This window comes from Brachycentrus maculatus, unplaced genomic scaffold (assembly GCF_059751285.1).
Source record: "Brachycentrus maculatus isolate JH-2025_06_01 unplaced genomic scaffold, ASM5975128v1 h1tg000043l, whole genome shotgun sequence".
In the NCBI taxonomy this organism is placed as follows: Eukaryota; Metazoa; Arthropoda; class Insecta; order Trichoptera; family Brachycentridae; genus Brachycentrus; species Brachycentrus maculatus.
Window position 1 is genome coordinate 763,067 of NW_028280797.1, and position 16,083 is coordinate 779,149.

The 16,083-nt window shown below is 35.2% G+C and overlaps 1 protein-coding gene across 2 annotated transcripts in view; it reads right to left on the minus strand.

The window, feature by feature from the left end:
- Positions 1-431: 431 nt before the first annotated feature.
- Fas3 (fasciclin 3) overlaps positions 432-16,083 on the minus strand; it is a 241,110-nt gene continuing 225,458 nt past the window's right edge. Inside the window, exons 11-14 of one of the 2 annotated variants that reach the window (XM_088277479.1) lie at positions 15,373-15,415; positions 11,172-11,282; positions 4,038-4,257; positions 432-1,775 (exon numbers count right to left, since the gene is read on the minus strand). In XM_088277479.1, the coding sequence (XP_088133605.1) occupies positions 1,602-1,775; positions 4,038-4,257; positions 11,172-11,282; positions 15,373-15,415 (548 nt within the window). In that variant the 3' untranslated portion in view covers positions 432-1,601. Of the gene's footprint in view, positions 1,776-4,037; positions 4,261-11,171; positions 11,283-15,372; positions 15,416-16,083 lie in introns of both variants that reach the window. The other variant, XM_088277480.1, reaches the window with a different exon arrangement.

Genomic DNA, 16,083 nt, shown 5'->3' on the forward strand with positions numbered 1-16,083 from the left:
CTGCCAGAGTATAATAAGGGTCCTTTTCCATACTGTCGGTAGAGAGCGGGAGACGCTTGCGAGCGTTCTATTTGCTTACTTTAGGTAGAGCGCGAGAGACGCCTGCAAACATTGTACAGATGGGAATTGGGTGTTGCGGCTACTTGTGATTAGTATACTGAGGGTCGGGCGGCAGACTGCCAGAGTATAATTAGGGTCCTTTTCCATACTGTCGGTAGAGAGCGGGAGAGGCTTGCGAGCGTTCTATTTGCTTACTTTAGGTAGAGCGCGAGAGACGCCTGCAAACATTGTACAGATGGGAATTGGGTGTTGCGGCTACTTGTGATTAGTATACTGAGGGTCGGGCGGCAGACTGCCAGAGTATAATTAGGGTCCTTTTCCATACTGTCGGTAGAGAGCGGGAGACGCTTGCGAGCGTTCTATTTGCTTACTTTAGGTAGAGCGCGAGAGACGCCTGCAAACATTGTACAGATGGGAATTGGGTGTTGCGGCTACTTGTGATTAGTATACTGAGGGTCGGGCGGCAGACTGCCAGAGTATAATTAGGGTCCTTTTCCATACTGTCGGTAGAGAGCGGGAGACGCTTGCGAGCGTTCTATTTGCTTACTTTAGGTAGAGCGCGAGAGACGCCTGCAAACATTGTACAGATGGGAATTGGGTGTTGCGGCTACTTGTGATTAGTATACTGAGGGTCGGGCGGCAGACTGCCAGAGTATAATTTCATGAATTGATTTGGCAGTCACTTCATGGTAAAATCTGTTACAATACTGCTACGGTGGAACCTCACATATCAAGCATAATTCCTTCCAGAATTTTACTCGTTTAAGTGAAACACAGACTAATGCAGGGGCGCGGAAGTCCCGGCTCACAAGTGAATGTCCCAAAAAAGAAACACACCCTTTCTCTGTAACTCTTTATGCGAAACATTGGCGTAAAGGGAGAAACTTTTTCACAAATTTTTTGTCCATTATGCAAATTACTCGTTAGGAGAGGTGCCTGTTATGAAAAGTTCCACTTTATTTCTTAAAATCTATTGTGATGTAATTTTTTCGCAGCATACGGTGTTTGAAAATTATGCAAATGCATGGAAACATGTCACTCACTCCTTTCAAGAACGTCATAAATCAAAAATTGTCAGTTTTCAGTTGTGCATGTTTTCGGAATGCCCAGAAAATGTACTATATCCCAGCAAAAGAGGCATATTTTTAACTTAATATTTACCCACTACAGGGCAGAAAATGTTGTTTTTGCATTTTGAAGAAAATGTATTGTTTAATTATTTTTATAAATAAATTAAATATTTTTTAAATGGAGAAAAAACCTTCAGGTTTTACCTAAAAAGATCTGTTGCACAGTAAAAAGTTCAATAAGTGGCTTGATATTTATTTTTAATACATTGTGTTATATTTTTAAACATTAAAATCGTTTTTATGAAAAATCCAGTATTTGATTTATGACGTTCTTGAAAGGAGTGAGCGATGTGTCACAATGGATTTTAAGAAATAGTGGTATTTACTAAGTAAGCCTTGAATTAAAAATGGCAGAGTATAATTAGGGTCAGAGTTGATGAACAGAACTCCCTTCAAACAATTTTCTGCTGTTTATTTATTATCTCTGGTCTCCAATTTGTTTTCTATTGGCTGCTGGTTGTAGACAATCTCCGCGTACTCGGTGCGATCGGTCGGAGCTTTAGGGTCCTGATCAGGGTTCGGACGCAGAGCAAGTTCAGCGTAAACCAATCCTTGTTCCTGCAGATCTGCCTTGTCTTTCAGCGGCTGAAATTCACAATTAAAAATTATAAGTTACAACATTTTGAGTGGAAATACCGTTGGGATAAGTGTGTGCGTCGGGGAGGTGACCACTTTGAAGGGGACCTAGACATGGAACTTTTAATAAAAGTTAAATAAAAGTCATTTTAGAACATTTTGAGTGTGTCCAAATACTTTTTCACAAATCTGGATCACATCTCCAATGAGGAGTTTAAGAAAAATATTAAAGTCTGGCCAATAACAGTTCATATTTTGTATATTAACCCTTTCCGGTCCCCCAAAATTAAAATAAAAATCCAGGTAAGACTCTTACATTCCAATTGTAAAAAATCTTTTGTCCTCTGCTCCACATACTGTTGTAATAGATACGAGTGACAAAAATATAAGCTTGGAATTGAAATAAATAATACTAATAATGAAAAAATGTGGATTAACATCCGACATGGGACCTAAGAGGAAAAATCGATGACGAATGAGATTCGATATTTGACCAGCAAGGGTTAAAACCATTGTTAACTTTGCGGAATGGTAATATAACACTCTTCTTATCATTTTTACTTCACTTTGTGAAATACCACTTTAGACAGGCGCCATGGCGTAATTGGGTAGATACTCGACTGCGAAACTGGCGTCGTGGGTTCGATTCCCGCTAATTGCTAAATAAATTCAAGAAAGAAATTAATTTTCAATTGGTCTGGGTGTTTGTGATGAGTTTTTCCATTAACCTTCCTTGTACTTACTATCCTACCTGCAGACTAGCCTCAAAAAGTAAACTACTTTGTGGGTCATTCCTTTTTATTATTTTTTTTTTAAAAAAAGAAGCTACATTCGACCTGATGATGGAATAATTATTCCGAACCTGGTAATCATGAAGTAGAGTTTTTTAAGTTTTATTACACAAAGTAAACGATGAATGATAAGGAGAGTGTTATTAACTGGTCAAATTATAATAATAATAACCCTTATCCGCACCCCAATGGTGCATAGGGCACTGCGTCATATGAACGCAGTGTTATCTTGATCGTTTACACATGAAGGAAAGGTGATCAGCCCTCCGCTGCAGGTACCAGTCCAGGGTAATATTGAATAAATATGACAGTGAAAAAATTATAAACTCAAAGGTCAGATTATAAGCTATAATAAATTAAAAATCATGTTTTCAATCATGTTCTCAAAAATTAGGAGAGTGGAGGACCTGCGCTGGAAGAGAGTCGCCTCCAACAGAGAACTGCGGAAGTCCAAGAAGTACAAGAAGAAGGGATTTTATAGCCACGGCTACATCACTGTTGTAACTTGACGGCTTGATAGATCAGGTGTCCTGGTACCTGCCCGAGTCACCACAATATTTTACAAAGTGATAAAACTGTTTAAAAAATCTTTAAATGCTCATTCAGCTAAAAATCTATCATATTATTTTTTGACATCTCATCAAAGATGAAGAAGGATGTGGAAGTCTGGGCATTTACGGGGCTGACGACCGTCACAGGCTGGTTTGAGTGATCACTTTACACACGTGTAACATTCACCAATTCTACCCATTATTGACAACCACACTACTCAAATTCTTGGAAGTTCTATATATATATATATATATATATATATATATATATATATATATATATATATATATATATATATATATATATATATATATATATAATAATAATAATATAATAAAACCCTTATCCGCACCCCAATGGTGCATAGGGCACTGCGTCATATAAACGCAGTGTCATCTTGATGGTTTACACATGAAGGAAAGGTGATCAGCCTCAGGTACCAGTCCAGGGTAATATTGAATAAATATGACAGTGAAAAAATCACTTATCCCCCTTGGGAATCGAACCCGGGACCTCCAGAACGGTAGCCGAGCGTGCTGACCATTACACTACGGAGGCGGACAAATATATATATTATATATATATATATATATATATATATATATATATATATATATATATATATATATATATATATATATATATATATATATATATATATATGTGGTTGTCAATAATGGGTAGAATTGGTGAAAAATGATCACTTGAACCAGCCTATGACGGTCGTCAGCCCCGTAAATGCCCAGACTTCCATATTCTTCTTCACCTTTGATGAGATGTCAAAAAATAATATGAAAATAACTCCTGTAATTGGAGATAATCCAGATTTAGTGAACAAGTAATTGGACACACTCAAAATGTTGTAAAAAATTCCATCAGCCTAGTGATCAAACACAATACTGAATATACAGACTTTAGTTCATCCTACCTTGGCTTCTTCGTCGGCTTTGTTTTCCGGAGCAGGGTCCTCCACTTGAGCCACCTTATCCTTGTTCTTGACTCCTCCCGGAAGCAACGCCTTGAAGTTTATTGCCTTGGGGAGAGCGAAAGCCCTTGCCATGGGACTATCCTTGGTTTTGGGAGTTTCCACCACTCCGGCTTCTTCCCGGGCCCTACTCAGGTGGCCCACATCAGCACTCTCCGTATCGCTGCTGTAAACAGATTGAATGACCATCAGAATTCAGACATGAACAGAACACTCAAATTGCTGGGATATTCAATTCGATTCAATTAATTTATTTTTAATCAACATCAATTTCAAATTGATTTGACCAATCTGGTGGACATTATGTACCATAGTTTAATTTCACTTTTAATTTTTTCGTCCGCCTCTGTAGTGTAATGGTCAGCACGCTCGGCTACCGTTCTGGAGGTCCCGGGTTCGATTCCCAGGGGGTCAAATAAATATAAGTGATTTTTTCACTGTAATATTTATTCAATACAACCATGGACTGGTACACCTGAAGCGGAGGGGTGATCACCTTTCCTTCGTGTGTAAACGATCAAGATAACACTGTGTTTATATGACACAGTGCCCTATGCACCATTGGGTGCGGATAAGGGTTTTATTTTATATTATTAATGATTAGTCCGCCTCCGTAGTGTTATGGTCAGAATGCTAGGCTACTGTACTGGAGGTCCCGGGTTCGATTCCCAGGGGGGGTCAAATATGCAATAGAAGTGATTTTTTTTCGCTGTAATATTTATTCAATATTACCCTGGACTGGTACCTGAAGCGGATGGCTGATCACCTTTCCTTCATGTGTTGACGATCAAGATAACACTGGGTTTATATGATGCAGTGCCCTATGCACCATCGGGCGCAGATAAAGGGAAGAATTAATGATTATCCTGACGAAGAGACGGGTACGTCTCGAAACCGGTAGACATGAAAATCTCGGTGAGTGGTTATATACTAATATTTCTAACATTTTTGTAAAAAAATATAATAATAATATAATAAAACCCTTATCCGCACCCCAATGGTGCATAGGGCACTGCATCGTATAGAAGCAGTGCTATCTTGATCGTTAAATACACGAAGGAAAGGTGATCAGCCTTCCGCTTCAGGTACCAGTCCAGGGTCATATTAAATAAATATTAGACTGAAAAATCACTAATATTTATTTTGACCCTATTGGGAATCGAACCCGGGACCTCCAGCGTGGTAGCCTAGTGTGCCAACCATTTCAGGCGGACAAAAAAATACAAAAGTTAAAAGTACGAACCACAAAGTAAGCTTTAAATATTAATAATATTGAGAATACAATAATTTAGTGACCAGTGGACCACTTATTGAAATTCTGGGGATAAAAACCCAGACATGCTGTTAGTTACACAAGCATAGTATTAAAATAAAAAAAATTATAAAGAATTATGTAAAAAATAACATACCTGGATAATAAAATGGTAATAAAATAAAACATATATACAAAATCAGTATATTTTCCTGTAACATAATACGGAAAGTGATATTATATAAAACTGAAAACTAACTAACCATCACGCCACTTTGTGCAGGGGTATACAGAGAGAATTACTTACGTATTACTTTACTTATAACCCTTATCCGCACCCAATGGTGCATAGGGCACTGCATCGAATGACGCAGTGTTATCTTGATCATTACTCGCATAAAGGCAAGGTGATCACTCTTGCGCTTCAGGAACCAGTCCAGGGTAATATTAAATAAATATTATTATTGAGTTAAATCACCAATATTTATTTTCACCCCCCCCCGAGAATCGAACCCAGGACCTCCAGCACGGTAGCTAAACACGCTGACCATTACACCACGGAGGCGGACAGAGAGAATAGAATGGCATAAATATCTGTTTTTGCAAACATTCTTTGCCTCTTAAAAATTTTTTTTTGAAATACCTAACGTCTAAGTGACTCTGAATGTATCACTCTATTTGTTGGGTGCTTTGCCAATAAAAAAAAATTGACTCTGAAATCTAGCTACGGCTTATGCAACACCGCTTATCATGGCTTCCGCTTTTACTCAGGCTTCAACTTTTTACGTTTCATAGCCTATGCCTACTCGTGAGTGGATTTACTCTTTATGTTTAAAGTTACTTTAATTTAATGTAATTCATGAGTGAAAATTCTAGGCAAAAACACTATTTCTGTTTGAAATATTTTTATCATGCCTAATTATTCTCAATCTTTTATATGAAACCCTTATCCGCACCCCAATGGTGCATAGGGCACTGTGTCATATTAACGCAGTGTTATCCTGATCGTTTACACATGAAGGACCTTTCCCAGCCCTCCGCGTCAGGTACCAGTCCATGGTAATATTGAATAAATACTACAGTGAAAAAATCACTTATATTTATTTTACCCCCCTTGGGAATCGAACCCGGGACCTCCAGAACGGTAGCCTTTATCTCAATCTTTTACTGCTACTATTTCATATAAAGATATTAGCCTCATATATTAGTTCGTTCTATTTTTTTCTCACTCATTCACTCCACATTCCCAAACCATCTAAACACACTTTTTTTTAATTTTATCGATAATGCTTATCTCAGCCTTTTGATTTTTGCTAGCCATGCATTCTTCCATTTCGACGTATGAGGAGACGCATGAATGTGGAAGGGGCGAAGATTGTGTTTGCAACAGATTGATATGGCATTCTTTTCTCTCTGGCTACCCTTGCGAAGAAGCGGCGTGATGCTTAGTTGGTTAGTTTTTGTATTTGTATAAAAAAAACACAAATATGATACAAATATAAGGCAGTAAAATAAAAAAAAATAATTTTAAAATAATTATTTATTTAAATAAATTATAAATGCATGCGAATTATGAATATAAATTTAAACATTTTAAAATATAAAAGTCATTACAAAACTAATTATTAACCAAACTATGTTACACTGTTATATTATTGATTCGTGAAACATGGAGTTGGCAAAAGAAGGATGAAAGTAGACTGAATGCAGTCGAAATGCGATCTCTCAGAAGAATGTGTGACAAAACGATGTATGATAGATGTGCGAATAGTGAAATAAGGAAGGAATGCAAAGCTGAGATAAGCATTATCGATAAAATTAAGAAAGGTGTGTTGAGATGGTTTGGACATGTAGAACGAATGAGTGAGGAAAGAACGGTAAAACAAATTTATGAGGCGAATGTAAGCGGGAAAAGAAGCAGAGGAAGACCGAGAAAAACATGGCACGATCAGGTATGCCAAATACTTGAAAGTGGTCAGGTTAGGAGTCATAACAATCGGCGGGTATGTATGAGGAGATGCATGAACGTGGAAGAGGCGAAGAATGTTTGCAAGGACAGAGTGGTGTGGCGCTTTATACTCTCTGCCTACCCCTGCGGGGAAGCGGCGTGATGGTTAGTTAGTTAGTTAGTTAGTTTTATTGATTCGTAACCTTCTCGCGGCAAGACTTCGTAAATGTCAGATGATCCATCACTCAATAAGCTCGTAAAATGACAAAAAAAGTATACAAAATAGTTTTGTCTGATCATAAATTGAAGCCACGTAAGATGTCGGCTGTCCAAACTCAAAACATAGTAAGGGACATTTTTTTTGTAGTACATTTTTTTTGCATTTTTGGATAGATTCTACTTAGTCCAAAAATGCAAAAAAAACTACAAAAAACTTGGGTAGATAAAAAAAAAAAAAAAAAAACCCTTATCCGCACCCCAATGGTGCATAGGGCACTGTGTCTTATAAACGCAGTGTTATCATGATCGTTTTACTTATGAAGGAAAGGTGATCAGCCCTCCGCTTCAGGTACCAGTCCATGGTAATATTAAATAAATATTACAGTGAAAAAATCACTTGGGAATCGAACCCGGGACCTCCAGAACGGTAGCCGAGCGTGCTGACCATTACACTAAGGAGGCGGATAGATACTAAGTCCAAAAATGCAAAAAAAAACTACAAAAAAACTATGTACCTTACTGTGTTTTAAGTTTGGACAGCCGTGATGGGTCAACATTAAAATTATGTACCTACAGTTTAAAAAAAAAAAAATCAAATACAATTCTTTTTACTTCACATTTTATTTCCATTTCGATACAATTTTTTTCATTTAGATTGTATTTAAAATAGATTGCTTTTGAAATGAAAAAGGTTGTATTAGAATTGAAAAAGGTTGTACAGTGAAACCTCTATCTATCGTTTTCAAAGGGACCTTTTAAAATAAACTATGAATGCGGGATTAGAGGTCAAAACGCAAATAGATACGACCGAGTAAAGATACTGTCCTCCCAATCTGCATAACCATCGTAGGCTAAAATTCTAAGAAGAATACATGTTTCAGATGCAAATGAATTTATTAAAAAAAATACAAATCTGAATACAATTAAAAAAAATACTTTTGTTTTTTAACTGTTTTATTTTGGTAAGTCAATAGTATATTTTCGGCTTTGCAAATAGTATTTTTTCAGCATCGGTTATGAATGTGCGTTGTAGAAAGTTTTCTTTCAAAGAGTGTGCACGCTTCTGGAAATGCAGGTACAGGCAGCGGCTCCTTTTCATCAATATTGACCTCTCCTGCTATCGGTTACACGAGCTTCCGATAGTTTCTATCCCATACGTTGCCGTTGAACGTAAGAAAATTGGAAGTAATGCAAAAAAACAGACAAAAGGTATCAAATATGCAGCTTAATTCGAACGATAAATGCGGTAAATGGTGATAGAGAAACGATCGATGCGGTTTAGTTTAGTATGCAATTAAGTCGGGATAGAAGAAATAAACGACACATCCAGGAAAACGATTATTCGAGGAACGATAGATAGAGGTTTCACTGTATTTGAAATAAAAAAATGAAAATGGTATTTTCTGGCGTTTCTCATGTGTGTGATTATAATCCAGGATTCGGATCTCACATACTAATATAAGAGTTTCTGCTTAATAAAAAGCTTCTTTACATCTCACCGATAGATGTCTCTAGTGAAGTTTTAGTGATTCATGAACAAGGTTTCTAAATTGGTTCATATATATAGAACTTCCAAGAATTTGAGTAGTGTGGTTGTCAATAATGGGTAGAATTGGTGAATGTTACACGTGTGTAAAGTGATCACTCAAACCAGCCTATGACGGTCGTAAGCCCCGTAAATGCCCAGATTCCATATTCTTCTTCATCTTTGATGAGATGTCAAACAAATAAAAAAAGTAGTATTTGAAATTTTTCATAACTGTATTAAGTTGCGATAGTGGTTTCGAACCTGGAAACTCCCATTTAGAGTCAGGGATGCTAACCACGGGATTACAACTCGACTTAATGAATCTACTGAATTTATTAATATTTGTGACAGCTGTTTCGCCTGCGTGGGCATTATCAAACTTTGCCCAAAATATCATACAAATACGCATTAAATTTTATCAAAATAAGCATTATCGATAAAATTAAGAAAGGTGTGTTGAGATGGTTTGGACATGTGGAGCGTATGAGTGAAGAAAGAACGGTTAAACAAATTTATGAGGCGAATGTAGTTGGGAAAAGAAGCAGAGGACGACCGAGGAAAACTTGGCACAATCAGGTATGTCAAATACTTGAAAGCGGCCGGGTCAGGAGTCGTAATAATCGTCGGGTATGTATGAGGAGATGCATGAATGTAGAAGAGGCAAAGAATGTTTGCAAAGACCGAGTGGTTTGGCATTCGATTCTCTCTGACTACCCCTGCGGAGAAGCGGCGTGATGGTTAGTTAGTTAGTTTTTTTAAAATAAGCAGTCAGTAAAATTAGATTATTTTATTATTTGGTCAGTGCCTTATTCAAAAGATGGGTATTTGCAATACAATAAATATTATCATTATAAATAGTACAAAATCGGTGGTTTCCATACTATGTGAAGGCAAGGTATATTTATCGGCATATCTATAAGAACAGTAACCGTTAGAGTGCTGAGAATCCATATGAAGACTTTGGTATACTTTGTCAAAAGCCGCCAGTGTATTTTGACGGTTGAGTTGGGAGGTTTTGTTAGTTTGGACTTCCATGCTATATGAAGTTTTCTCATGATTTTTCAGTCAATAGATGTCAGTGCTATAATGTCTTGCGTCTTGTTAGTTGGGACTTCCACGCTATATGAAGTTTTCTCATGATTTTTTAAGTCAATAGATGTCAGTGCTATAATGTCTTGCGTCTTGTTAGTTGGGACTTCCACGCTATATGAAGTTTTCTCATGATTTTTTAGTCAATAGATGTCAGTGCTATAATGTCTTGCGTCTTGTTAGTTGGGACTTCCACGCTATATGAAGTTTTCTCATGATTTTTTTAGTCAATAGATATCAGTGCTATAATGTCTTGCGTCTTGTTAGTTGGGACTTCCACGCTATATGAAGTTTTCTCATGATTTTTTTAGTCAATAGATATCAGTGCTATAATGTCTTGCGTCTTGTCAGTTGGGACTTCCACGCTATATGAAGTTTTTTCATGATTTTTCAGTCAATAGATGTCAGTGCTATAATGTCTTGCATCTTATTATTTTTTGACATCTCATCAAAGATGAAGAAGAATATGGAAGTCTGGGCATTTACGGGGCTGACAACCATCATAGGCTGGTTTAAGTGATCACTGTAACATTCACCTATTCTACCCATTATTGACAACCGTGTGGTTACTCAAATTCTTGGAAGTTCTATATATATATGAACCAATTTAGAAATATTGTTCTTGAATCACTAGAGCTTCACTAGAGACATCTATTGGTGAGATGAGGAAAAGTTTTACAAACTAATATAAGAGTTTCTGCTTAATAAAAATGCCCAGACTTCCATATTCTTCTTCATCTTTGGTGAGATGTCAAAAAATAGTATTAAAAATAACTCCTATAATTGGAGATAATCCAGATTTGTGAACAAGTATTTGGACACACTCAAAATGTTGTCTTGCATCTTGTTAGTTGGGACATGCTATAGCGTGAAATATATGAAGATTTTTCATGAGTTTTTAGTTAATAGACGTCAGTGCTATAATGTCTTGCGTCTTGTTAGTTGGGACTTCCACGCTATATGAAGATTTTTCATGATTTTTTTAGTCAATAGATGTCAGTGCTATAGCTCGTGGTGTGGCCGTGCCCTCTATCTCCGTACACAGGGCTCTGTCTCTCTGCAGCGCCTTCTAGAGCCGCCGCGACTCCGGACTCCCCCTGGACAGCCGGCAAGGCGGGGGCCGGCCTCAGGAGACCCTCGGTGTTGGCAGCCCTGGGGAATAATGCGCGGGAATCCCACATCTTTATCATGCAGCATGCAACTAACTACGTTATTTACATATGTGTATATATACAAGTCTTCGTCAACCCTTCCCTCTGTGTGATGTGCCAACGCGTTACACTAGTACAGTTAGTCCTCTGCTTACGTGATTAATTCGTTCCAAAGATTTTTGTGTAAGTCGAAAAAAAGTATTTATGATTTTTTTGCTGTATGGTATTTAGATACCCTAGATAACTAATATTTATATATTATAATATTTATATATTTATTTATAATATATATATATATATATATATATATATGTTTTTAGATATAATGCCATTCGTGGATCGCACAATATTGACATATCGCTCACTTCTTTCAAGAACGTCATAAACCAAAAAACTCTTTTCAGGAGAACGTTTTTTAAGTTCTAAAATATAATACAATGTTTTAAAAATAAATATCAAGCCACTTACTGAACTTTTTACTGTGCAACAGATCTTTTTAGGTAAAACCTGAATGTTTTTTCTCCATTTGAAAAATATTTAGTTTATTTAAAAAAATAATTAAACAATACATTTTCTTCAAAATGCAAAAACAACAGGGCTTTCTGCCCTGTAGGGGGTAAATATTAAGTTTAAAATATGCCTCTATTGCTGGGATATAGTACATTTTCTGGACATTCCGAAAACATGCACAACTAAAAATTGTCGAGTTTTGGATGATGACGTTCTTGAAAGGAGTGAGCGATATGTAGTAGGTGTGCGGAATAGTGATTTATCGTTAAATGTCTCTTACATTCATTCGTAATAAACCATATTGAGTGCCATGTAACCGATTCCTATTTTTAATAAATAATTTTGATAAGTTTCACGTTTTTAATCGCGTAGTCCGCCTGACAAATGATTAGTTAACAAGGGTTAATAATAATATGCGGTAGTTTCAAAGGATATAAGTACATATGTGAAAACAGAATAGAACTATCAAGATAACACTGCGTTTATATGACGCAGTGCCCTATGCACCATTGGGGTGCGGATAAGGGTTTGAAAGTAGGCGACACATATATCTTTATCGGTATCTTATCTTTTGAAATATATGTATATAATTTCATTAATTGATTCGGCAGTCACTTTGTGGTAAAATCTATCCATTTTTAATTTATGTTTTACTTAGTAAATACCACTATTTCTTAAAATCTACTGTGACACGTGATTCGATGCATTCATACGGTGTTTGAAAATGATGCGGAATGCATATATATATATATATATATATATATATATATATATATATATATATATATATATATATATATATATATATATATATATGTATATATACATATATATATATATATATATATATATATATATATATATATATATATATATATATATATATGTATATATACATATATATATATATATATATATATATATATATATATATATATATATATATATATATTTATTCCCATTCTGTGATGTACCAATCAATTCCACTAGTACAGTGGTTGGAAAACTTACTAGCCATAGAGCCTAATATGCACATTACAACAAATTTCACTTTTTAGAGTTCACTTTTTAATTACGCAACTTACAACGGTGCCAACTTTTGCACTAGGATCAGTACGTCACGTCACGTCACGTGGACGCAATTTCATATATTTTATTTATAAATTGATGAAATAATGTGTCAATTATATGATTATATATACATTTTGAGTAGTGTAGTCAATCATGGCTAGAATGGTGAATGTTATGCGTGTATAAAATGTAAAATAAAATAAAACCCTTATCCGATTCATTCCAAATTATTTTACATATTAGGAGACGCCTGAAAACATGAAATAATTTTTTTAATGAACGTATTATTTGACCAGAAACCTCTGAAATTTGATATTTTATTAGTCTTACCATATAAATTATTATAAATATTATATTTATATAAAAAAATGTCACAAACTGTCCTAAGTCAACATTCATACAATTGTACATAGGTATTGATTGATGTGTAGCAAATACACATGACTGTAACGCGCATAATTTTTTAACACAGTACGGGAAAGGTTAACACAAAAGTATTGAAATCAGTTAAGCAATTTGTTGCAAGCAAGATGAAACAGCGTCAAATCAAAATGTGAATATACCTCAAACACAATTGAAAATTTTGAACTCAAATACAGAAAATTTCATATATCGCTCACTCCTTTTAAGAACATCATAAATAAAAATCGACAATTTTCAGTTGTGCATGTTTTCGGAATGCCCAGAAAATGTACTATATCCCAGCAAAAGAGGCATATTTTTAACTAAATATTTACCCGCTACAGGGCAGAAAATGTTGTTTTTGCATTTTGAAGAAAAGGTATTGTTTAATTATTTTTTTAAATATACTAAATATTTTTCAAATGGAGAAAAAACCTTCAGGTTTTACCTAAAAAGATCCATTGCGCAGTAAAAAGTTCAATAAGTGGCTTGATATTTATTTTTAATACATTGTGTTATATGTTTAAACTTTAAAAACGTTCTACTGAAATATCAAGTTTTTTGATTTATGACGTTCTTGAAAGGAGTGAGCGATATGAGTTCTCAGCGGCAAAGTTGAATTGAGTCAGATTTTATATAGTAGACACCCTTATTTAAATGTACACAGAATGGAGAGGTAACAAGTGTATAAATTTTTCACTAAAACCAGCCTTTGAAAGGTCATGAGTCCTGTCATGGGCTGCCCAATCAACATTTGCCTTTTCATTGAGTATTAGCAAAGCGATTTTATTTTCAAATTGCTTAACTGATTTTAAAATGAATTTCTCATTAAAGAAGCATAAAAAAATGCATTATTTATAATAAAATTAATAAAATTAAAACATGCATTTAAAAAACATAGATATACTTTTAAACCTAGATAACTAAACATTAGTCCACGCGACGACGCCCTTCTGGGTGCAAGTCAAGTGCTTACTTGACTTGCAAGTCAAGTTTACAAGTCACTTACTTCCTTGCACCCCGCCCTTTTTTTGCCGTTGAACGTAAAAATATTTAAAGTAATGCAAAAAAACAGACAAAAGGTATCAAATATGCAGCTTAATTCGAACGATAAATGCGGTAAATGGTGAGAGAGAAACGATCGATGCGGTCTAGTTTAGTATGAAATTAAGTCGGGATAGAAGAAATAAACGACACATCCGGGAAAACGATTATTCGAGGAACGATAGATAGAGGTTTCACTGTATTTGAAATAAAAAAGTAGTATTTGAAATTTTTTTAAACTGTATCAAGTTGTGAGAGTAGTTTCGAACCTGGAAACTCCCATTTAGAGTCAGTTATAAACCAAACTCAAGTGCCATGTAACTAGTTACTTACAACATTTTGAGTGTGTCCAAATACTTGTTCACAAAATCTGGATTATCTCCAATTACAGGAGTTATTTTCATATTATTTTTTGACATCTCATCAAAGATGAAGAAGAATATGGAAGTCTGGGCATTTACGGGGCTTCACCAATAGATGTCTCTAGTGAAGTTCTAGTGATTCAAGAACTTCCAAGAATTTGAGTAGTGTGGTTGTCAATAATGGGTAGAATTGGTGAATGTTACACGTGTGTAAAGTGGCCACTTAAACCAGCCGATGACGGTCGTCAGCCCCGTAAATGCCCAGACTTCCATATTCTTCTTCATCTTTGATGAGATGTCAAAAAATAATATAACTAGTTACTATTTTTAAAAAATACTTTTCATAATTTTGACGTTTTTAATTGCGTAGTCCGCCTGACTAATGTTTAGTTACTATTTATCTACAAATATAGTTCAGTTATGGAGGGTTAAATAAAAATAAAGACCATAAATTCATTTAAATGTAAAAAAAAAAACAAAGCTTTAACAAAAATGGTTAGTCGATTATGAAATACTAGAACCAGTGATTATTTTGTACAGATTTGAAATATGTATTTAGTAAAATATATATATATTGAATTTTCCTTGTTACCTATATTTACATGATACAAATAAAATAATTCCAGAGATTGAAATGGAAATTATTTATTATTTTATTATTATTTAAAATGAAAATAAAATAAAAACAAAATATACACTTACGATTCTCCGACATTTTTCGACTTTGGTTTCCTGACAATGCCATCTGTAATGTAAATAAATAAAATAAATAATTTTTTATACGAATACAGTCTGTGTGCAGTCGAAATGCGATCCCTTAGACGAATGCGTGACATGTAGGATAGATTTTGGAATTGTGAAATGAGGACGGAATGCAAGGCTGAGATTATAAAGTATTATTGATAAAATTAAGGAAGGTGTGTTGAGATGGTATGGGTATGTGGATTGAATAAGAAAAATTGAGGGGAATGAAGTTGCGAATAAAAGCAGAGGAAGACCGTGAAAAACTTGGAATGATCAAGTATTTCAAATACTCGGTATGATGGGCGGGTATGTGCGAAGAGATGCATGAATGTAGAAGAGGCAAAGATTGTTTGAAATGACAGATTGGTGTGGCATTCTATTCTCTCTGTCTACCACTGCAGGGAAGCGGCATGATGATAATAATAACAATAATAAATTTGGATAACTTATATAGCGCCATTTTCATAAAATAATACCTCAAGGGCGCTTCACCGTGAATGAATTGGGTAAAATATTACGGTGGAAATGATTTAGCAAACAAATGTGTTTTTAGTCTTTTTCTAAAGATCATCTCACTCTCACTATTTCTAACCATTGGTGGAAGAGCATTCCACGCCGTCGGTCCTGCAACAGCAAAGGCACGCTCGCCAAATTTAGTGCGTTGGTTAC